This window comes from Agelaius tricolor, unplaced genomic scaffold, assembly GCF_023055355.1.
Source record: "Agelaius tricolor isolate 1412-34295 unplaced genomic scaffold, bAgeTri1.0.p SCAF_1, whole genome shotgun sequence".
In the NCBI taxonomy this organism is placed as follows: domain Eukaryota; kingdom Metazoa; phylum Chordata; class Aves; order Passeriformes; family Icteridae; genus Agelaius; species Agelaius tricolor.
Window position 1 is genome coordinate 27,662,737 of NW_027269261.1, and position 22,918 is coordinate 27,685,654.

The 22,918-nt window shown below is 41.9% G+C and overlaps 2 protein-coding genes across 6 annotated transcripts in view; one reads left to right on the top strand and one right to left on the bottom strand.

The window, feature by feature from the left end:
• On the top strand, positions 1-22,401 carry RHOQ (ras homolog family member Q). Of its 4 annotated transcripts, none has more exons than XM_071427796.1 (5): positions 1-550; positions 710-768; positions 15,735-15,832; positions 16,571-16,666; positions 17,400-22,401. In XM_071427796.1, the coding sequence occupies exons 1-5, from the start codon at positions 96-98 to the stop codon at positions 17,430-17,432; spliced, it is 741 nt and encodes a 246-aa protein (XP_071283897.1). In that variant the 5' UTR covers positions 1-95; the 3' UTR covers positions 17,433-22,401. The 4 variants fall into 4 exon arrangements, with proteins under 4 accessions (XP_071283897.1, XP_071283886.1, XP_071283904.1 ...); XM_071427785.1 differs by having other exon boundaries at positions 20-550; positions 17,396-22,401; XM_071427803.1 differs by having other exon boundaries at positions 270-550; positions 15,668-15,832; positions 17,396-22,401.
• The window catches only part of PIGF (phosphatidylinositol glycan anchor biosynthesis class F), a 25,824-nt gene continuing 13,853 nt past the window's right edge, over positions 10,948-22,918 (bottom strand). Inside the window, exons 6-7 of one of the 2 annotated variants that reach the window (XM_071427837.1) lie at positions 17,976-18,109; positions 10,948-16,634 (exon numbers count right to left, since the gene is read on the bottom strand). In XM_071427837.1, the coding sequence (XP_071283938.1) occupies positions 17,996-18,109 (114 nt within the window). In that variant the 3' untranslated portion in view covers positions 10,948-16,634; positions 17,976-17,995. Of the gene's footprint in view, positions 16,635-17,732; positions 18,110-22,918 lie in introns of those variants that run through there. The other variant, XM_071427826.1, reaches the window with a different exon arrangement.

Genomic DNA, 22,918 nt, shown 5'->3' on the forward strand with positions numbered 1-22,918 from the left:
GATCGCCACAGAACCAACGCTGCTTGCGCGGGGCAGGGGGTGCCCGCAGCGCCCAAGTAACTTGCGGGGCGGGGAAGCGCCGGCCGCTGCCGTGCATGCGTGTGCGGGCAGCGGGGCCGGGGCGAGGGCCGCTCTCGCACAGCGGCCCCGGCCCTGCAGCCCCGCCGCCCGCCCGCCCCTCCCGGCTGCCGGCCCCGCTGCCGGGCGGGCGCTCCCTGCGCGGCGCGGCGCGGCGCGGCCGGGGGAAGGCGGCTCCCGCCGGGCCCAGCGCGGCGGCGGATGGCGGGGGGGCCGCGCCCGGCGGGGGCCGGCGGGGGCGCCCGCTGAGCGGCGGCGGCGGCGGCGGCGATGCCGAGGGGCCCGGCTCGGCGGGGCGCGCCCGCGGGGCCATGAGGGCGGGCTCCGGCCATGGCCCATGGCAGCGCGGCGGTCATGCTGAAGTGCGTGGTGGTGGGGGACGGCGCCGTGGGCAAGACGTGCCTGCTGATGAGCTACGCCAACGACGCCTTCCCCGAGGAGTACGTGCCCACCGTCTTCGACCACTACGCAGGTGAGCGGGCGGGGGGTCCCGCTACCGCCGGGGGCGGCAGCCGCTCTCTGCCCTCCCTCCCTCCTCCCTCCATCCCCTGGCCTTGCCCGGCCGGGGGGCCAGCACAGGGGTCGGCCGGGCTTGCCCCCCCTCACCCGCTGTGTTTCTCCCCCCTCGCAGTCAGCGTTACCGTCGGGGGCAAGCAGTACCTGCTGGGGCTCTACGACACCGCCGGCCAGGTGAGTGCCGAGCGCTGCCCGCGGACCCCGGCCCCGTCCCCCCGCCCGCCGGCGATCCCGGCGCTGAAGTTATTCGCAGGGCTGTGGTCCGGGCTGGGCGGTTCAGAGGAGGGTTGGCGGGGGTGGGGGGCGATTGATAAAATCCGGCTTTAAAAGAAAGCCATCCATCCAACCTCGATTCCCCAGGGCGGGCAGGAGGAGACGGGCTTTATTTTTAGCGGTGCTGGGGCCGAGGCGCCACGGCATCGCCCGGCGCTGGGGTGCGGGGATGCCCGGCGCCTGCGGGGCAGTGCTCCGGGCCGGGCATGGCCACCGGCCAGAGCCCCTAGCTCGGGGTGCCGACTCCCGCCGGCTTTCAGGGGGGGAAATGTGCCCCGTTCGGCACAGAGGGCACACGCTGCCTCGGGTCGGATGGAGAGCTAGGCTGCCGCAGCTTGCCTTGGTTGTGGTTTACAGCACTCAAATAGCTACTAAGAGTTGTTCGAACTAACGGTGGAAAATAACATGTCATTCTCAGCCACTGCCTTTGAGATAACCTGGGTTTCTTTTGCTGTCCCAGACAACTGACGTGATTAATTTGGTTAAGATCATTACAGCCAGTTGTGAAAGATGCTGTGATGTCAGCATGGCTCTTAAGTAACTTTAATGATGGATAAAATACTGAATGTTCGGAGGGGTCACTGGTCTAGTGGTTTCTAAAGGGCTCCATGATTCAAATCATCTCTTCCTTAGCTTAACTTGCATGGCACCAGCCACGAGCCAAGTACGGTCTCCAGGGTGAGAGTACTGTCTGGGGATCGCTTATTTGAAACCGTTTGTGAAGAGCCTGACCCCAGGAGGTGCAGGGCATATACAGAAACGCAGCATGGGTTTCGGTAAAGTTGTGTATTCCCTATATTAAACTTCTTCTTGCAGTGTGAGCATGTGCTTTGGTCTCACATGACCTCAGACATGCTTCCTTGTTGTAAAGAGCAACTCGTAAGACAATCTTGCTGAAGTCGCATAGACTGAAGCTGTAAATTTTAACCATGTTGCTCCTCTACTTAATTGAACAACTGCTGCCTGAATTAGTGTACCTTTTTAGATCTATATATAGCCTTGAGTTAGGGAATCAACATTTAACCAGTTTTATATCTCTGTTAGGCCTGAAATCAGTAAAAAAAATTAATTCCATGAGAATTGTAGGAAACAACGCCATTTCCAGAAAGCTGATACCCTGAAGGATGAGACTCTTCCCACAAAGACTGACTTCATGCTTGTCATCTCCCTGATATAAACACAAGCTAGTCAAATTTATGCCAGCTAAGTGCATTTCTTATTACTATCATAGTCCTGGTTTTGAATATAAGTAGTTCAGAATACAGCTTTAAAATGTTGCTTAAGTAGGTTGCAAAGTGAGGATCTAGTGCTCAGACAAAGCATTTCATTAGTGTGCAACTAATTTTTTTTTTTTTAATGAGCATTGGAAAGTGTGAAAATGAGCCTAGCACTTCTGTACAAATGCACGGTTAATTTGGGGATGTTTGTTCCGGGTTTGTTGCTATTAATGTATGTGTTAGCTCTGTGTAACCTCAACTAAGGTGGCTTTGTGGTACCCACTCTGCCTGCAAACACAGGTGACCTTTGGCCTCCTCAAAAGTCAGTAGGGCAAACTGGCCAGTTTACAACAAACAGCAAATTAAGGTGTTCCTGTTACACTAGGAAAAAACTTTTCAGTGTGAAACTGTATATAGAGAAAGTTGAGGTAAGCTTTTTTTTCCCAATTTTTGAAAAGCTGAAATCTTAATTTTCAATTCCAGGGCAGTTTTTGAGGCACCTAGAAATAGAACTTGTTGGCCTCATTCAGAAGACCCTCGGTTCACATAAGGTGTTTTAATGAGGCTACTTTTACAGATATATCTGGTCTTGGCAAAACTCCCCTTTTAGTCAGACCTGTGGTAGTGATAAAATCTTTACCACTATCCCCATCCCACTTCAGCATGTGTGGGGAACTGGTGGATGTCAGAGACTGCCCATGGGAGCTCCATCCTAACATCCAGTACAACTAGAGAAGGGAGTCTGTATCAAGATGCCAGTCCAGCAACTTCATTCAGTTAAAAGCTGCTTTGTCAGAGCAGCTGACAAGCCTGTCTTCCGAAAGCTACACAATAATAGAAAGCTTACATTAAAACCTAAATATATAAAGAGTTGATGATGTCTTCTCTGTGTTGGGGAAACAGCATGCTGTACCTGGTACATGCCTGCTGCTTCCACAGACTTCTGTATGGATTGGATACATTGCTGCCCAAAGCTAGAATTTCTATGCCAGCATGCATCTGTGCTTTTGTCTCTAATTCTGTCAGCCCCAAATAATTTTAATGTAAAATATTGGCCTGATAGTATAGTTTTATAAAACTTGGCTGTATGTGATCACTGTGGTACCTAAGCAGTTCACAATCATCAGCAGCTGATTATACTTCCAGCCCTAGAAAAAGTAAATAGGTCCAATCTACAGATCTCAATTCAGGGGGAAGAGGAGTGAAAGGGGTTAATGAAAGTTCAGATAGTGACTTACTCCAAATCCACGCAGAAAGCTGTTAGCAGAAGAAAGATTAAAGACAAGATTTTGATTCATAGCTGGTGCACAGCAGGCTCATCACCCTGAAATACTGGCTTATCAGTGTGTGGGTCTCTTTAACTTGCGTGGTTATGTATTTAGCAACTTGTGACAGACTTTGCTTTGGCAGAGGAGTTGCAAGCTTTTGAGTTCATCCAGTACTCACTTCTAGCTCGCTTCCTCACAACACACACAGGATCACATGTAGTAACTATAACGATGACATAAGGCCTCATATCTTCATGAGTTTAAAGTAGGTTGAAAACAAACCTATTAAAATCCCATTTTTTCCTGGTAATATATATATAGCAAGGAAAAATGCCACTAGTGGTTCACAAAGTTCAGTTTACACACAGGCCTTTGAGTGTTTGTGAGTTCAAGAAGGCTTTTCTCTGTCTGAAAATACTGAGGCCCTAGTTCAGCAGAAAATAGCCAGTACAGCTGCTGGGCTGTGGAGGCTCAGAGCCCATTTGGGTTTGCAGCTGTGGAGGCAGCCTCCCATATCTGGGAGGTGGGTGGGAATTCAGTGCCATTCCTCCAGCAATTCCTCCCAGAGGTGGAGCTAGCAGCTCCTTCTAGCCTTGCTGCATGCAAGGGTTTAGAGCAGGTCTTGGTTTCCCCAGAAGATGAGAACTGTGGCACCTACCTACACTGAAGACACATCAATGCACTTGATGTTTAAACATGAGGTGCTTGTGATGCTGATGTTTGGAGGCCTCTGGCTTTGCAGCAGACTCTTCTGAGAGACTCTGTGTCAATGCTGCTCAGCATTGAACAGGGGTGCATGGCTAAATCAGATTGGGAAGAGAACCATGGCTTCATCAGGGGTCTGTTAAGAGAGGTCTGTTGGAGAGGTTTTGAACTGCTGGCAAGTGATTATCATTTTGCTATTCCAAGATATCAGAAGTAATGCCAGCTCTCGGGAAGTTAACATTTTTGGAGGAATGTCCACAAGCACTAACAAAGAGGTGCCACATGTCCCTTTGCCATGTCCCAAATGGTCAGAATAAGTGGTAGGACACACAGGAGTTGCCTTTTGGGGATTTTGCTCTATATTCAGGGCTGTTGTTTAAAATGACAGTTGGAGTCTATCCTTCTGCCGGTTCCTTTTACTGTAGGATTTTAATTCATGGTGTCCTTTTCTTCCAGTGTGTGCTGACCACATACAGGAAGTCTTGCTCTGCTCCTGTGTCTTTGCTGTAAAGGATGGTTGGGATCTAGAGGAAGGAAGGGGGAGGCTGCAGTAGCAGAGCCTGTACTGCTTGTGTTGCTCTGGAAAGAGAGATGCTGAGGCATGGCATGACTGTTTTGTGCAGATTTGGCACCAAGCCAGCATCTGGGCAGAGCAGGGTATGGTGAATCTTACTACAGTGCAGTGCCTCATAATAACATTTATATCCCTCAGCATCACTTACTGTTGATACTAGAGGGGCCTGGTCAGACAAAGCTGAGGTGAACTGTGTTCCTTGGCTCTCTGCTTTTATAACTCTGCCCTAAACATCCTAATACAGGGTCTGATAAAACGAAGCTCTTGGTGCCTTCTCACCTGTCCCCAGAACAGTACCACAACACATGGTATTCACAAGCACAGAACAAGCCACTTCTTTGCACATCTCAGCCCAGATGGTCACACTGGTTGCAGCCACAGCCGTCTTAACTCAGATGAACTGATTTTTTGGTTGTAACAGAAGCCCTGATGCTAAAGCAATTTTATATTTAAGTTGGTGAGGCTGCTGAAGTGTATAAAGCTACTTAGTTATTAGGGAGATGAGTGTCTGCATTAAGGAGAGATATAGAAACAAAAGGTTATAAATGTGAAGGTGTCTGTGTGTGAGGTGTGGTTATTAAAATTGATAGTTTCCAAACCTGTGATGGTTGCTATAAATAAATAGCAGTAATCTTTATACTCCTTCCTCTTTGTCTTGGCTTTGGTAAGTAGCCCTGGTCTAGCCCTAGGTACCACTCCAGTATCTTACTGAGAAGAGAGGCAGCTGCTGCTCTGTTGCAAAATAGAAATGTCCCTCCCCAGAGCATGCTGCTCCTCCTGAGTTGCCCCTACCAGGCAGCTGTAGCTGCAAATGTCAGCCTGGAGTGAAGCAGTCTCACACAATGCAAAGCCTGCCACCCTTTACTGCAGAGGTGTAAACACCGAGCCCTCCAACATGATTTTGGCAGATCTAAACGTGAAATGTCAGCAGCCAACATCCTGTCCCCCCTGTGCCTCCCTCCTCCCACATGCATTTTGCCTCGCTCCCTTTCCATGTCCCAGCCGAGCTGGCAGCTGGCACTGGGGAGTCTGGGAGCTCATGAGCTCACTCCCAGCCCAGCGTGCTGGCCTATGAATAGCTCAGCCTCCGCTGAAGCTGCTCTGTGCCTCAGGATGTTGCCAGCCACGTAGATTTAACAACTGGATGTATGCAGATAAAATAAAAACATGCCTAGATTCTCCCTCTGGAATTTAAGTTTTTCAGTGTAAGAGGAGGTGAAGTGCCTGAGCTAACAATCTGTCTTTCGAGCTCTCTAGATAAGGGTTTAAGCAAAGACAGGCTTTCTCTTTAAAAGGAAAAGGACTTATACCTTCAGATTGGTTATTAAAAATGGCCTTGCAACAATAATACTGTCAGTGCAAAGCCTGCATCTAAACGCCTCTTCGTGAGCTGTGACTCATGCTTTGAAAGCACGGCAGCTTTCCTAGAAGGATAGGTAAGCACTGTTATCACCAGATGGGGAGCTGCAGAATGGGAGATGGTGTTCTGAGTTCCCAGAAACATCCACTAGATAGATGTTGGAAACTCAAGACAGTTACATTTCATTTTCAGAGTGCCAAAAGCCCCACGGTACTTCTGAATAGCGACACTGAGCTACGTTAAAACCAAATCTAAGGGATGCATTTGAAAATGTAGATCCAGAATAGCTTTGCCACTTTAACAGCAAGTTAATGGCAGAACAAAATAAAGAACACAAAGCAAACCAAGTTTGACAGGTTCTCTGAAACTTCAACTTTTGATATGTTAAAAGCACATTTTTATGGAGACTACTGACCTAGGATGGACCCTTGCTAAACACTGATTACATGGTCAAGAAAAAAGCCCTTTTTTCCTGGGTTAAAAGTCAGTAGATATCCTTTAGTTTGTGACAGAGAGCTGTCTGAATTTTACTAATTTTTAATTTCTTTGAGGCACAGTGGCATCTTACAATGCTATCTAAACATGACCAGCTAAAAAGGCAACACTGAATACAAACAGTTACTGCTCTCCAGCACAATGTTATTGCATATCCTCTTACTTCCCAGGGTTCATTTTAAGATGGTGTGTGCACCTGCACTCAGCTGAGTATCATATAATCTACAGCTGTGCTGCAGGAGGCAGGGGTGATGGAATGGGACAACTGGCTAAGGTAGTGTGACTTGTGGAGTTTTTCTGATACAGAACATATGAGACCCTGGGAATTTTTGTCAGGTCCATACTCAGACTTCTCCATTGAAATCTGTTTTCTTTGCAAAGAACTCTACATACTTTGGTAAATAGGAGAAGTAGAAAAAAATGCAGTTTTCATTTATAGCCTAGCTCCTGATTCAGCCTCCAAACTACATCTTAAAAGAAAGTAAACAAAATTAGATGGAGCGCTGTCTCCATAGCATGGACCTGCAATGTAAAAGGGTATGTTAGGGTCTAATCCAAAGCTCTGTGTTAGCTGGCACCCTACAGCTGATTTCAGTAAACTTTGTTCCAGTTCCTTATTAAGAACACATGGACAAAGTGGATGTAAAACCTACTTCAGCAAAGTTTTGCTAGTCCTGCTCATTCAAAATGATGAGCCAGTTCTTCCTACCCACATACACCACTACTCCAAAAATCTAGGAAATTAAAATGGTTTTGCCCTTTGCTGCATGTGGGTCTTCTTTAAATTTTTGGCCTTCATCTATCTTCATGTATCAACCTTCCTCTGTATCTGTGGGGTACTAGAAATTAATCTTTCATTTAAAGGTGAAAAGGATGTCTCTTTATAGAGACTCCAGGAACCTGGTAATTAAGAAATAATACAAAGCACACTGATTCAAAATCCTGCAGTTCTATTGGGAATAATAAACTTCAACATCTCAAAAATGGATGCTTTGGGGCAGAACTTCAGGACTTTTTTTTAAGCCTCCAAATTAGCACTTGCATTTCTAACAAAATTGCTCCTCCCCTAATGAGAAAAAAATGCAAAATAAGGACACAGAGGAGAAGAACTGTGTCGTTTTAGTGCTCTGTTCTGTGGTTTTACAAGCAGTCTATTTGTTTGAATTGGTGATTGGGTGAGTTGTGTTAAGAAAAATGTCTGAGTGCTACGTGACACTTTCAGCAGCTCTGAAGAGGTTGTGTCATTTGACACTTTACAGTTACTGTCCCCAGTCTGTTTTAATCCTGCTCCATGCTGCATCTGTGCTGTGGCACGTGTGCAATAATTCTTTGCTATGCCAGGCACTCACTGGTGTGCACATAAAAATGCAGGTGGCAGCATTATTCTCCAGAGCAAAGCAACATCTGTCAGCATCCTAGGTGAGTATATTGCTCCACATGAATAAAACACAGATTCAGAGTACCTCAGGCAGCTTGTGCTCTAAATTACATGTAGTCACGAATGCTTTAAGATCATCATTAGGACTTAGTGCTACTTCCTTGGTCCAATTTCCAGCTGGGATTCAGTGTTGGAGTCAAGAAGGGATGGATGCCAGGTGTGACCTGGGATGTGTCTTTAGTTATAAACAACAGATAGGCCAGCCACAGGCAATGAGATGGCTTAAAAACTCCTCACCTAAGAAAAACTGCCTAGTTTTTCTTTCAATTGCCTTAACATCTGCTGAGTGTTTTATCACATTCTTCAGTGTTTTATCACATTCTTCAGTGGGAGCTGAAGTTAGCCCCAGCAAATGGGACTTGATATAAAACAAGGTGCAGAAGACTCTTAGGAACTCCTTTCATTCCAGAAACTTTCACTGTGATGTGTTCATTCAAGGTGCACATAATGGCCCTGGCACTCTCCTGAGAAGTTGTGTGATGGGAACTAACCTTGAGGAGGCAGCAAAGCTGTAGTCTTCTATGTGTTCCTCAACACTGGACTTAAGAATGTGCTTTTGGGGTTCATTTGTAAAAGGTGAAAAGGAATGTGACACCTATCTGATCAGTCTTGTTTGTCTAATCAGTCTCTATACAGGTAGCAAATTAAAAGACATATCTGATATCATATGGATAACTGTATTAAACCAACTCTACTCTGTAGGTTGTCTTGCCTGTGACAACAGGTCATATTCTTCTGTGAAAATAAAGTCAGAGAATCTATCTTTCCAAAGACCAGGTTCTGCAGAGGATCTGTCCAGATCTCCTGTGTCAGGGTGCATTTTATTTTTTATTTGCTGTATCTATAAGAATGGAAAATCCTGATTGTTCATGGCTGCAGACACAACTGGGGTGAATTCCCTTCCTGAGGAAAATGGAAATCTGGTGTGGAAAAAATGCTGTTCATAAAGTCACTGACAGTGAGAAAGAAATGCAGAGCAGGACTGAAATTTCGTATGGGCAAGGAGTGAAAGGGTTTGTCCATGCCAGCTATGCTGCCATTTCTTAGGAGCTATGCTGCCATTTCTTAGGAGCTCCATAGTGGGTAGACAACAGGTTTAGATGAAGGTGTTCAAGTGAAACTGTGCCTGCAGTCAGCTGAATACATGTTCTGTTGATACAGATGCTAAAATAATAAGCCCTATACAGAAAATTCGGGGAGTTTCACTTTTAGAAAACCAACCAGCAAGTTGAAGTTCTCATGGTAATGGAGAGAAGGGATTGTGCCATTGAAACCATCTAGGAAAGTAGTTTAGCATCACCACATGGCAAGATGTTGCATTTGGACAGTACTGAATCTCATATTAAGGCCAGGATAAAATCTGATCATTTAAAGGCAGTTTTGTATATAATATAAGAAATATGCTGTCCTTCCTGTCTCTAATGATCTAAAATCCATCTTAACTAGGCTCCATCTTCCAGCTAGTTATTTCTGTCTATCCAGAAAAGCTTTTCAGAGATGTAAGCAGCTGCACAGTTCTCAAATATGCCAGGAGGAAAGTTTTGTTATTAAAAAAAAGGTAATTCACAAACCCTGGGCTTTTTCAATGTATAATTCATATGTCCTTTGAACAGTCCTCCTCACAGGAATTCAGAAATGGATTTAGATCAGTTTACTTCATTTTTAGAATACAATGGAAGAGCACTTACTCTGCATACTTGCAGCCTTTTCTATAAATTAAAAATAGATGCTGGGCCCAAACCAACAGCTTTTTACACTCTCTGGGAAACCTGTGCTAACAAACCACAACAGGACAATTCTGCTTTCTTTAGCAACGCAAGCTGTATCCTCAGAAGCCTGTGAAGAGACAGAGGGTCTGTAGTGCACTTTTCCCCTGCAGCCAGGGAATAATCACTGCATCTTTCTTGTTTTGCATGTTCAAAAGCTAAGGGCTACAGATGTAGACAACTGAAAAATCAGATACAGTCATCAGCATATCAGAGCTTGGGTCGTGGAATTGGCTAAGCAGACAATGCACTGTCAGTCCAAACTGCAGCTTTATGCCAAATGGTCCTGCATTAGTGGTGCCTTGTGAGTGGCAGTGCCAGGAAACCAGCATCCTGGGGGACGCTCCACCCTCCTTCCTTGCAAAGGGTTACAGTGTTACACAGCCCAGGCTGAAAAATCTGAAGAGTGTTTTTTAGCCAGGGAAGCAATTTATGCTTGGCATGGGGCAGTACAGGCCACTTCCCTCTCTCTCCTCCCCCACCAAGTGTCTTGTAGAATCAGAAACCACAGGGTGATTCAGCTCAGTGAAGTCTGGTTCCTGGTGTACTTTTGCAGTAAAGCAGTTGCTTTCAAAAACCTTTGAGGCTTTGCCTGATGTTTATGGCAAAGCTGCAGATCAGCCTTTAATTCCAAATAATTTGGGGGAGATGACGAGATGTGTCCAGAGGTAGCTGTGAGTTGTTACTAAGTCCACATTTATGTACATCAGTCATTATGGTTCACTTGTTATGTTTTCCAAAATATTACAGGGGGCCTTCTAAAACAGAAACTTATTTTCAGGGAGGAAAACTGAAAAATGCAGTCTTGAAGAACAGCTTTGAAATGCATTTCAAAAACTGAAATATGGCAATTCATAATGAGAGAGGACTTCTGACTCTTGTTACTATGAAGTGGTTAAAACAGACTTTTACCAAGGATTTTACTCTGCAAAACTCTGCCTCACTGCACTCCTCTGAGCAGTAGTGATTACCCTTTGCTGCATGAAGGTTGGATTCCTCTAGCAACTCTGCCTGATGTCTATTTTTGGCTTCCCCTCTAAAAACAGATGGTTGGGAGTGAGAACCTCTCCTTACGATTGCTGTTGTAAGCTGTGAAAGCAACAGATGGTTGCTAACACACAGATCACAAACGCAGAGGTTTTGAGCTACGGTTTTTCTTCCAGTGGTGCAAGCTTTATTTTGTTTCCACCCATCCACTTTATACCTCTTGGAATAGAAACAGGTTTCTCAAGGATATGTCAGTATAACAACTGAAGATGCATTGTTAAAATTTCATTCCTAAACTGCAAAACACATAAAAGAATTCATTACTTTGGTTCTGTCAGAACAAGACACTGAGTGTGAATTAAAACATGACACATCTTAGGCCCTTGCATCAGTGTTAATGATATACCATAATTTGGTTTCTCCTATTTTCTTAAAAACACTAGCAAAGAAATAAAAATCAACCAGACAGATCTAGGTTAACATTGTCTTCACAACTTACAATGGCAGATCTGAGGCCTGGACTTCCTCAAAGGTCTTGGTCAAGGTGTGGGAGGGATTGGCTGCAAAGGACTAACTGCTTTCCATCTCTCTGAAGCAGCCAGAGAGACCCTAATACCATTCCAGATGAGCAGGAGGCCTGTGGTCTCACACTGCTGACAGAGGGGTGTCTCTGCAGACAGACAGTGTGTCCATCACTTCAACTGGAGCTGGGAGGAGTGTGATACCATAAATCAGGGGAGCCACAAGGTCTCTACATACAGAACCTCTGTATGTCTGCACCTCTCACCTCAGTGTTCTAATCAATATAAGGAAATAGTGCTTTCTGTGGGTCAAGAAGGTTGTCCAGAAATTATTATAGTCCACTTTGTCTGAGTTTATTTTTTTTTTAAATATCCCACTGCACATAAGCTGTGTACATCAAAGGCTTTTGGAGTGCTTTGCAAAGACTAATGCATTATTAAGCTAGCAAACCCCTACAGATGGGAGAATGCAAACAGAGAGAGGATAATGATTTGCTCAGGACTACAAACTGTGTCAGTGGCAGAATTTGGAATACAGTTTCCTTTTCTTTAGCTGTGTCTCAGCTGATATCCATAGAACTGGGCAAAAGTATCAGTTCAAAATCAAATGCATGACTTGAAACGGGACACTGTGTTCTGCTTTTGGTCTGAGCAAACCCATGAAATGAAGAATATTGTAATGCTGTGGAATTGCAGTATCATTCTTCAGTCTGCATACAAAAAGTTTCCCAAGACCTCTGTTTCTGGACAGGTAAATGTTGAAAATAGCCAGATTTTGGACATGTTAGAGCAAATCCTCTTCACCATCCAAAATACAGTATTCAAACACAAGACAGAAGAAAATCTCAGGCAGATGATTAGGTACTGTAACATGGAAAAGGAGACCTAAAGGATTGATTTTCAGGAACCAAGATAAAGACAATGCTAGATATACCTTCAGCCTACCATAAGAAGACATGGTAATTTTAAAACCTGAATTTCCATTCTCCACTTTAAAAACAAAACCCCCTGTTTGTACTTGAGAAGCCAAGTCCTTAGCTCCATCTCATCTCCTTCTTTATGTCTGTTGTGTACTGGCAGCTGTCCTGGCTTTCCACAGGGATACTAGGGAAATTATGAATAGCCCTGCTGCAGTGTCATGTCTTTTAGAGGGATCACAGCTCCACAGAACATTAATTAAGTCAACATTCTTGTGTCCAGTTTTGTCTGAAGTTAATATAGCCCTCATATTTTCTGTATTCACCTGCTTCAGCAAACAATTTTTTTTAAACTCTAGAGTATGTTGGAGAATGAGCTGTTTCACTATTACAGCCTCAAGTTTTTGAGACTTATACTGAATATTTCAGTACTTCGGGGCTTTCTTGCCCATCTTATTCACATTCTTAAAATATTCCTGCTAATCTCCTTAAATATTTTTAAAGTCTAAATATATATGCAGTGCCTCCCCCAATCAGATTGTCTAATTATCTAATTGCTGTATAGTGTGGTATGCACAAGCACTCAAATTGGAATTTATGTTGACTGGCTAGCATAATCAATTTTGCCATTGCATTTCATTTTAGAATAAACCACATTTATTTCCCTTACACTAGATTGAAGAAATAAATTATAGTTGAAGCAATAAGATTTTTCTAGGCTTCTCTAACATTCAGTCTAAATTAATTTGGTATTTCAGATTCTTCTACCAGTTGCAGCAGTTATGCTGGCCCAATACATCAGAGAAAGTTTACAGGTTTTATTGCTGTTTCTGAGGGGCTGTTGGGAGGCAGAAGGAGTCTTTAAGCCCAGATGGCCTACTAGATGTTGACAAAATTTAAGCAGAGTTTCTCCCAGGAGGACTCAGGACCAGTCCAATCACGTGGTAGGAGGCTTTGTTAGAACTACTGCCACTATTAGTGTCAATGCACACCTGATGTTCAGAGCACACACAAGGTTCAAAGGAGAGCCTGAGAGCACTGTCATGTTTCAAGCAGCAGGGCTGGTGGGTATGGCCAAATTCTCTGATAATTTAAGGAAGCTTAAATGCAGTGAAGCCACTGCAGCAAATAGCACACACATCTTTGGCTGTGGTACATGATGTATCCAATCACACTGTACCTGCCTTCTGTTTAACTCTTAAATACACTTGCCCACAGCTGGCCCAGTGCAAGTCGAACAGGGTATAAATCAAAAGGCACACAAACAAATGCAGGGCAGGAAAGGAGTTCAGACCTGAGACTGGCTTTAAGAAAATGATTAATATTTGCTATGAATAAAAGGTCCATCTGTAATTTGAAATGGATTAACTAAAGAGCTATTTTAAGGTAATGGACTAACAGTAATTTCTGGTGACAGTGAAAGGCTTTCTCCATTCCAGCTTTTAGTGCAGGCAGTATTCTAGTTATCCTAATCCAGATATGAGATTTTTAGAAAATGCAGAGTATAGGGATGGCAGCTCTTTGGCAGTAGGAACAAATTACAGCTTTTAAGTAGATTTTTAAAAAATACAACATATTCACTAATACCCCACATATGATTTAGAGCTGAATTTCAGAGCAACTGATGGGTCCACTGTGTGTTCTTTCATGCAGATTTTGTACTCCAGGGAACAGAGTAATTGGTAGTTGAGAAGTTTCTTTTAGGATTTTAATCTCCACCCCAGAAAACAGAGTGCAACCCTGAGCAGGATCTAGCTATATTCAGTAGTAGAAGTGAAACATAAAATACATGTCTAAAAAATCTAACTGCATGCTAAAAGAGTTTCAACTTCCTGTGTTGGTGTTTTGAAGTTATTTCTGCTTTCTATGATGAATGTCCACAAATTTGGAAGAGACATGGTTACTGTTTCTTTCTTCTGAATCAGGGCAAGACCCTGACACTGGCAGGGAAAAGGCCTGTCAAATGTTGTAGCTTCAAGGTGGTGTCAGTTACTGTGGTTGTGAAACTGGGAAGCCCTGTCAACATTTAAGCATGCTTTAGCTAATTGACAAGCCTGTTTACAAAACTAGAGTGGATACTCGAAATGGCATAAGAGTATGACAAGGAATGATCACCTCCTTGCTACTGCAGAATTTCTGCCTGTGCTTGTCTTTCCTCCAGTTCATGAGAATAACAGCTCTCTTCCCACAGCTGTTGACTTCCAAATGGAAAAATGAGCCAAGCAGAAACTGCTCTGAGGATGTTCTCACAGTTTTTCTGAAATTCGAGTGACCACGTTTAAAACCTAACAACTCAATGAAGTGCGTTTCTGAGGGTGTGACTATAGGTTAATAATCTGGTAATGTGGCTGTTCCCAAGGAAACAAAAATTTAATTTTCTGTCCCATTTCAAACATGGACTTGAATTACATTTCTGCCTCTATGTTTAATGAATGAATCATCGCAATATTTGTGAGATTTAATTAAGATGGGGAGTTTACATGGGAAAAAGGGAAACTGCTGCAGCAGCCCTAATAAACTGGTGTTTACTGTGGAAGGTATAAATCCAGCATTTGTTAGTGTCTCTGCAATGCCTGGCCTCAGTCTTAGTTATCTATGTTGCAAAAACCACCAAAATTCTATAGTAGGAATGGTAAGGCATTGGTTCACTGCCAAAGACCAAAGGAAGCCTTGCAGAGAGAAGTTGGGGCATGTTCCCTCTGGCTGTCAGCTAAAACATGGGGCAAAAATCCACTTTCTCCCTTGCTAGAGAGAACTCTGATTTACAAGAGGAGCAATGCTCCTAGGTACTTGTCTTGCCACAGTATGGTATACCCTGGCAGTAGGACTGCTGACTTTAAATGCTGGGGCTCTAAATGTCCTAAATAACTTTTTCACACTAACTCCTCTCCCACACTCCCAACAAACAAATAAAGGCATTAATATTCCATAGTGTTCTTGATTCTGAATTTCTGTTCCATCTAATCCTTTGCTGGGCTTGCTAGTAGAAAGCACAGTCAGACAAAAGAGGTCCCTTCTGATCCTGCCTACTGCCCTGAACACTAGGAACAGGACTGTAAGGTTTCTAAGAAACAAAATTCTACGGAGGTCTTTAGATATCACCTCTGTGTATGAACCAAAATAGAACATTTAAGTGCATCAAACAGCCTTAATCTAGTCTAGCTTTGTATAACCTGGATGACTCTACAGCAGTCACACCTGCTCATTTCTCTACAAATACTAGTCTTTGATCTGCAAGTATGTTTGAACCATAAGCCTTTTGTTTTTTTCCTGAAGTGAAAACTTTTTGAATGGTAATCTTCTGTATATTCTCATAGAGAAGCAAGTTTCTATCAGTATTAACACATTTTTCAAAATATTTACATTCACATATAGTTATCTTCATATATAAATTTTGCTCTAACAGCGACACTAACCAACTTGGAATAGTTTTAAACATTCAGAAAGTTTGCCTCAACAACCTTCATGAAATACAAATACAGTTTCTGAATATAACTGTTAAAATACAGGCAACAGTTTAATATTGCAGATAACAGAATTTTTCTTCCTTAGGAAGACTATGATCGTCTGAGACCTTTATCTTACCCTATGACCGATGTCTTCCTTATCTGCTTCTCAGTGGTAAACCCTGCTTCATTTCAAAATGTGAAGGAAGAATGGGTACCGGAGTTGAAGGAATATGCACCTAATGTTCCCTTTTTACTAGTAGGAACACAGGTATATTTGGTTCTGTTCTACTTTTATTTAAACAATTAGGATCAGTGTATGGTGCCTTTTCTCTGGGCTGGAAGTTGAGGCCCAACAGGACCTGAGCAGCAACTCCTTCTGCCTTTGGAGGAACAACCCTTACAGGTGGCAGAAAAACACAGATACGTGCTGTTCTCCAATGAGCTATCCCCATTTTGTTAAAAAACTTATGTCCATTGTAAACACGATGGCAAGATGGGCCGCATGTCTCCCACGTGACTTTCTAAAAAGTCACGGGACTTATTCAATAAAATTGTCTGCTCATGCCCATGTTACTGGAATTTCTTGGGTTTACAACTATTAGTCACATGCAATATTTGCTGAAGCAAAGGAAAAGGGGAGAAATGAGACAATTTCCTCTTGCTTCTCATGGGTAGTGGACTGGGCTTCATTTATGAAATGACTCACATGTTGGTGTTACCTATGGGTTAATCTTTCTGCCACTGCATTTGGTGTTTGAAGATGATCACATCTAATTGAAGTACTGAATTACAGAATAAATATTTCTTCCTTCTAGATTAAAGGTTCACAACTTAAATTGAGGGCTCTTGAATCAGGAAGGGTCCACAATCTGAATCATGACATGACTCCATTTTTATAGTGATAATATTCGATTGAATGATTCTCCTTTAAAAAGAGGGTATCATATTGCCTGCTGACTTTTGTTTAGAGAAAGTATTCCAGCATGACTTCAATCTTTCTTGCTAGATTGATCTCCGTGATGACCCAAAAACTCTGGCAAGACTGAATGATATGAAAGAGAAGCCCGTATCTGTGGAGCAAGGACAGAAGTTAGCAAAAGAGGTAAACTGGATACTCCTAAATGAAACCAAGTAACAAAGAACAAAACAACAAAACACCCCTATTTCTACTTTGTCTTCCTTTACCACTTTTTGCATATCTTTTAGCAGTCCACATATGGAATCTTGTGACTGCTTACCAGTTAACAACACTTACTTACATTAATGAGTAGACCTATGTAATTACACTTTCTTGTCAGTAACAGTTCTAATTTTCAGTGTAGACACTTGTAAAAGCTATACAAGCTATATAAATATTACTCAAAGATAATTAAAATCCACAGACTGGTGGAGGTTGGAAGGGACCTTTCCTGCTCAAGCAAAATGTTGGAAGCATCTTTTAGACATTATTTGAGAATGTTATACTACCACTGTAACTACTGTGTGGATAATGCTTATGAGGACACTTACAGAGCATTTATTTTTGAAACACAAATGAGTAATGTAATTATTTTTTGCTCTTTAATTATCAACCATATCTTAGGCCTCCACTGCCAATGTAGAGAACTTACTTCTTTCCCACAGAAACAAACCAACTTAAATACCTTCCAGATCTTTGGACAAAAGATAAATATTATTTTCTCCTACAGGGGGTGCACATTCAGATAACTTGTTTTAGATTGCAGCCAAACATTGCAATGTTGCTATGGGGGGAGAAAAAAAAGCAGAAGTGCTCAGATGGAATTGAACAGCTGAGACGTACTGCTATTGAATTAACTTATTTTCTTGACAGATAGGAGCCTACTGTTACGTGGAGTGTTCAGCTTTAACACAGAAAGGACTGAAGACTGTTTTTGATGAAGCTATTATAGCCATTCTAACTCCAAAGAAACACACAGTGAAGAAGAGAATAGGCTCAAGATGCATAAACTGCTGTTTGATCACGTGAGAGACATTTGACAATGGCCAGGCTTACTGTGAAATTCTACTGATTTTAAATACAATGCATTAAGTACATAGTGAATTTGTTCCAGGTTTGAAAATTAAACCTACGTTTCTGCCTTCTACAACCAGTGAAATCCAGAGGAATAAAATCAAACTCAACGAACTTGTAATAAGAAGCCACCACATCTGTTACAAATATTTTATTCAGACTGGAAGGTACAATCTCTCAGGGTTACACAGTCTAGAGGAAGCAAAAACTGCACCATGCTGAAATGGCATCTATGTGATTTTACTGAGTGGAGATGCTTGGCCTGAAATACTCTAACTGCATTTGGACAGTCTTCTGCTTTGACTATATATATATATATATATCTCTTAAAAACCCCCAACTTTTGCACAGTCTGTATGGAATCTGCACAAAGAAATACCTTGTCTCTTTTTGCTCCAGTTATCTGCTTTTGTATGTAAGCTGCTTCCGGTTCCAGTGTATCCACAGAGGTGCAATAATCAGACCAGCCATATAGCCAAAGGTAGCTCCGAGGGAACAGGAAATGGGCCATACCTGAGGGGAGAACACAAGGCAAAAGCAGACAATGAGGAAAATGTCTGTGGTTTTTTGTACTTCATGAGCACAAAGTCTAGGTACTGAAAGACAGTAGTCTTATTCTACTTTAAAGCTTGATGTGCTTTCCTAAAAATGCCAAAAGCGTAACAATCATCTTCATGAACACTAAATGCTGTTGTACAGTTTTTAATTAATATGCATTAAAATGTAAGCAGGCTTCTGGCTATTGCAGACTTTAGTTTGATAGTCCAAAAACTATGTGGAAAAACCACCCCTTAGAAGTATCTATATCCCAAGAAGCATTCAGCTGACCTGACTTCCTACTCTGCTGTACACATTCAGATACCTACGGATTTCTCAGCAACTTCTCCTTTCAATCTCTCATGGTGTTTTGAAACTTTCAGGTGTGTATAGAGGAATTAGTATTCAAATAAGGCTAGAGACTGAGATAGATAGAGGTTTGTTGGCTTTTTTTTTTTGAAAAGTATATAAAAGGATAAATTTCCCTCTGGCTAGCAGTAGGGAGGGAACACAAAATTGGAAGCTGACTGAACATCTTGCACCCAGATCATCAAACTTGTAGTAAGCCAGTTATGTCAAAGAGAGCTTTAATTATATGCTCTATTTTCAACTAAAAGAAAAGGAAACCAACTCAATAGATCTGACTCATTTTAACAAACCATCTTGTGCTGACCCAGAGTAGTAATAGAATTCTTCCCTGCTCTTTTTTTTTTTTTAAATTGGTATTGATTTGCAGGGAGGAATGGCCAAACCAAGTAGTAGTTGACTTAACCAATTTGTCATCAGATGTAGCTTATAGTACCAGTCCACTACATACTGCATTTGATGAAAAGTCTCAACTAAGGTGGTAATTAATTTATTTATTTCAGAATAAACAGAACTCCCAGGCCTCTTTAAAATTCTCCTTTGCTTTCTTTTTGTTTTTTCGCAAGGACAGGTTTGCAGTTCCTGCTCTACAGTGCATGTTCCTAAAGCAAGTATGGACTGGACTCTCCTATTCTTTTGTTTTTTAAATTAAGGGGGATATTTCCCCCTCCCCATAGTACTTGAGACTGAGAAATGCACTAGACAATACAGGAAATATCCCAATCTCCAGCCTTCTTTTCTACTTCACTTTGACTTGCAATTCATGAATATCAAATGAACCTACTCTTAATGGTACTGGTTCCTCCTTTCATTCATTTTCCTAGCTCTGATTCTGCTCTTTACTTCATTATCACTTAAAAGAATATATTTATTCACATCCTTTGATCATGGGAATTTTAACTACAAAAAAGAGTAATGTATTTTGTCCTCTGTTCTTTCATCTTCAACCTCCTCAGTTGTTTCATCTTCACATTCCTTAGCATTTACAGCTTTTATATGTTATTTGGAGGTCTTAAGGAGTGTAGCAAAGATGATTACTAAACAAGGTGCCTTAGGTACTCTTTATTGACCTTGTTTCATTCTTTCACTTTCATACATTCTGTCTCTGCTGCTTTTGTTGCTGAGTATTTCAGCAGTTGCCTCTCAAGCCAAAGATTTGCTTGTTTTCATTCATTTACTGTGTATAGTAGATCATCTATAAAAAGCCTTGAGAGGCTTTGGCATGGTAAGTACTACATGCATTTGAAACTCACATAAGTTTGTGGCCTTGGCTAAACTTACACTTCAGGTGGATCTTTTCAACTTTTAAACAAAATGTAATTATTTCTAGCATTTTGCATATTACATTTGTCTAAAGGACAAAACAATAAAAAAAGTCCCTGAAACCCTTCTGCTCACTCAGTAATGTTCAGATGGAACTCAAGTCATACTTTTTTATCCACTGATGAAGTCAAATACCACTCCAATATCCACAAAACTATGGACAAAGGCTTCTTAACTCGGTGGTGCTTTTACATCAGATTTGCTGAGTGATCAATGATCAATCCTTCATTAAATTTTTACCTACATTAGGTGAATTTGTAGTTGCCTATTTGCTTTCCAGAACTATAGGTAGATGATGGACTCTGAATTGATCATATTCCCCTAACTAGAGAGCGAATATCCCTGATGACCCAAAGACCCTGTATATTGTGCTATTTTGTGTATAGTGGGTGATTATTGGTATGATTAAAAACATATCTGATGATTGTTGTAGCCTCTTTCACCTGACTGAACTGCAACTTGGGACGTGTTTTTTCAATAGCTGTGTAACTTTTAAATTATGCCTCTGTCTGTCTTCTAAAACATTCAATTTTTGCTTTGGCTTTTAAAAATCAGTGTTACCTTACCTAAGTTTCAGGCTCTCTCTCTTTAACAGTTGAATCTCTGACCTCTGAACACTCACAAATGGCAGGTGGAAAAGATAGGAAGCAAAGGGAAGAAAACATAAAACATACCATCTCCCCATCTATGAATAAGACAGAAAGAGACACCACCTCATCCCTTCTAATGGCATGGAACAGAGGGGTATTAGGCCAGGCACTTATTCTTACTGTGCTGCTTGGACAGCCCAAAATAGTTCTGAGGGCAGTTTGATTGGCCTTTTGAAAACTCCCTCAGCACAGCAGTTAAAAGCCTGGACTTAAGAGTGTTGCTGTCCTTCTGCCATTTTCTCTAACCCTCAAGACCTGGCAAAACCCCCTAACAAACAGGTAATAATACCAGTTTTGCACCTTTTGTTCTTGACTGATGGCTTTTAGGCTACAAATAGCCTGAGGCACCCATGGGTATATATCTAAAGCAGCAAGTTATCAAAGACAGATTAAGATATGGTTCTTAAGCACAGCAGCTGCACTAAAATAACACCACTTTCACATGCTTTTGGCTGTCTATGAAAATGGGTTGCCTCTTTCTGTGGAAGTGGGTTGCTTTATTTTGTATTAGCTGCTGGCCTCATTTTTCTGAGACCCAATCACTTTCTTCTGGACCTTTTTAAATGACTTTGACTTACTCAATTGGCCTGCTTTTGCCCCCTCTTTCATGTTATCTCAAACTTGGTTTAAAGTCCTTGACTTGGTATGAACTGCCTGTAAGTGATAAAAATCTAAGCAGCAAATATCTGTCTGCCTGTTTCAAGAGATTCCATTCTGCTTGCTTAAAATATGAGACTTGTAATACACCCCTCTCATCCCCTGAGAACTTTCCAGCTCAGTTCCTCCTACATCATGCTCCCTTTCTGCCTTGAGGAAGCTGACATATCCTGCCCCAGTGCTGATGTCATGTCTGGGCTGGGTCAGCAGCAGGGGAATAAGATGTTAGGCCACATGGCCAAGCTGCACTTTTGCTGAGGGGAAAAAAGGCTGATAAAGAGAGAAAAGTGTGGGGAGCACAGGAGATAGAACAGAACATTTTTCATGAAACTGTCATGAAATGCCTTATCTGTCTCAGCAGCTGGGAAGCATCAGCTACCATTCTCACAGCCTAACACAAGAAGAATCAGTTTTTTTACATATCAAATGCATGGTGAAAAGGGCAATTTTAACAACCTGTAGATGATTACTAGGAACCTGAACAGCAGCTTGGCAAAAACAAATCTTACCAAGAACAATAAATGCATTTTAATGGACAGAGCATGAGGCAGTGTTTAATGCAAAGCAATTCTGACTTCTGCTATTTGTTTAAATTTTCTTTTTGCCTTTTCATCTGGCAGCAGTGTTAGGACTTCACAGGAATTTCTTTAGGCTAGCTTAAAAGACACTGCAGAACTGCAAGGTTTTTAGTATATATTAGAACTCATTTTAAGAATAATGACTCAAAATAGGAATTGCCAACCTTTCAGGACACAAATGAGCTAGTTTTCCTCAGTGCTCTTTAGAACACCTAAGATTCTATGATGTGAGAATGCTTAGCATATTGCATGGAAAGCAGAGCATGTTGCAGGATCCCAGCAAGGTACCTAGCTCTGCTGGACTGTGCATGCAGCTGGCTAAAGCAGAATTCTGACTGCATGACAGTTTTGTCATCTATTACGAACCTTGCGTCCCATGCAAGGGAATTACATAGACATTGATAAGGACATAAGGGCCAGATGCTTATAGACCAGAGGAGCAACACAAAGTTTTTAAAGATATTATGAAGTAAGCAGCTGCCTGCTGGAACTTTCATTATACAAATGCAAATACAGTGGGGCAATCTACTGTACTTACTTTTCAGTAAACTTAAGAGTGTTTTTCTCATATTCCTAAACACAATTTTTTGTATGCTTACTGTTTCAAAAAACTAATTTCTGACTGTCAATTAGAAGGCTATGTAATAATTTTGTTTCATTTTAAAACTGAATAAATGAGCACAATTATTTTCCCTCCCTGTTTCTAACATGCCTTAAATTCCTGATTGTTTAGTCTGTACTGTCTCAAAAACTTCAGTACATGCCTTTAATCTATTTTGGTTGCATGCACATGTTAACTACAAGTGTCTTATCACATTGTACAGAATGTGTGTGTTGATAAGTACACACCAAGAAGAAAGTGAGAGGCTTTTTTCAGGCTGGCATTTGTAACTCGAAGTTGATTTCATGGATTTGTGTTCTAAAGTTATAGCAAGCATAACAGCCTTTAATCTCACCATTAAGGTTTACATTGAGAAAACACATTATTAAATAAACAATGATAACCACACTGAAGTGGAACAAGCTTCTACCTCTGTTTAAAATAACTCCAATTGCGTATTATCCCTTCCTCTCATATTAAGCAACTTCTCTTATAACAAAACTTTCACAGTAGGTAGTAGATCCAAAAAGGAATACAAGAAGGAAACTCTCTGAGCTGTGTTAAGAAGAACCAAAGTAGAGTGAAAGTTTATAGTCCTATTTCAGCTTAC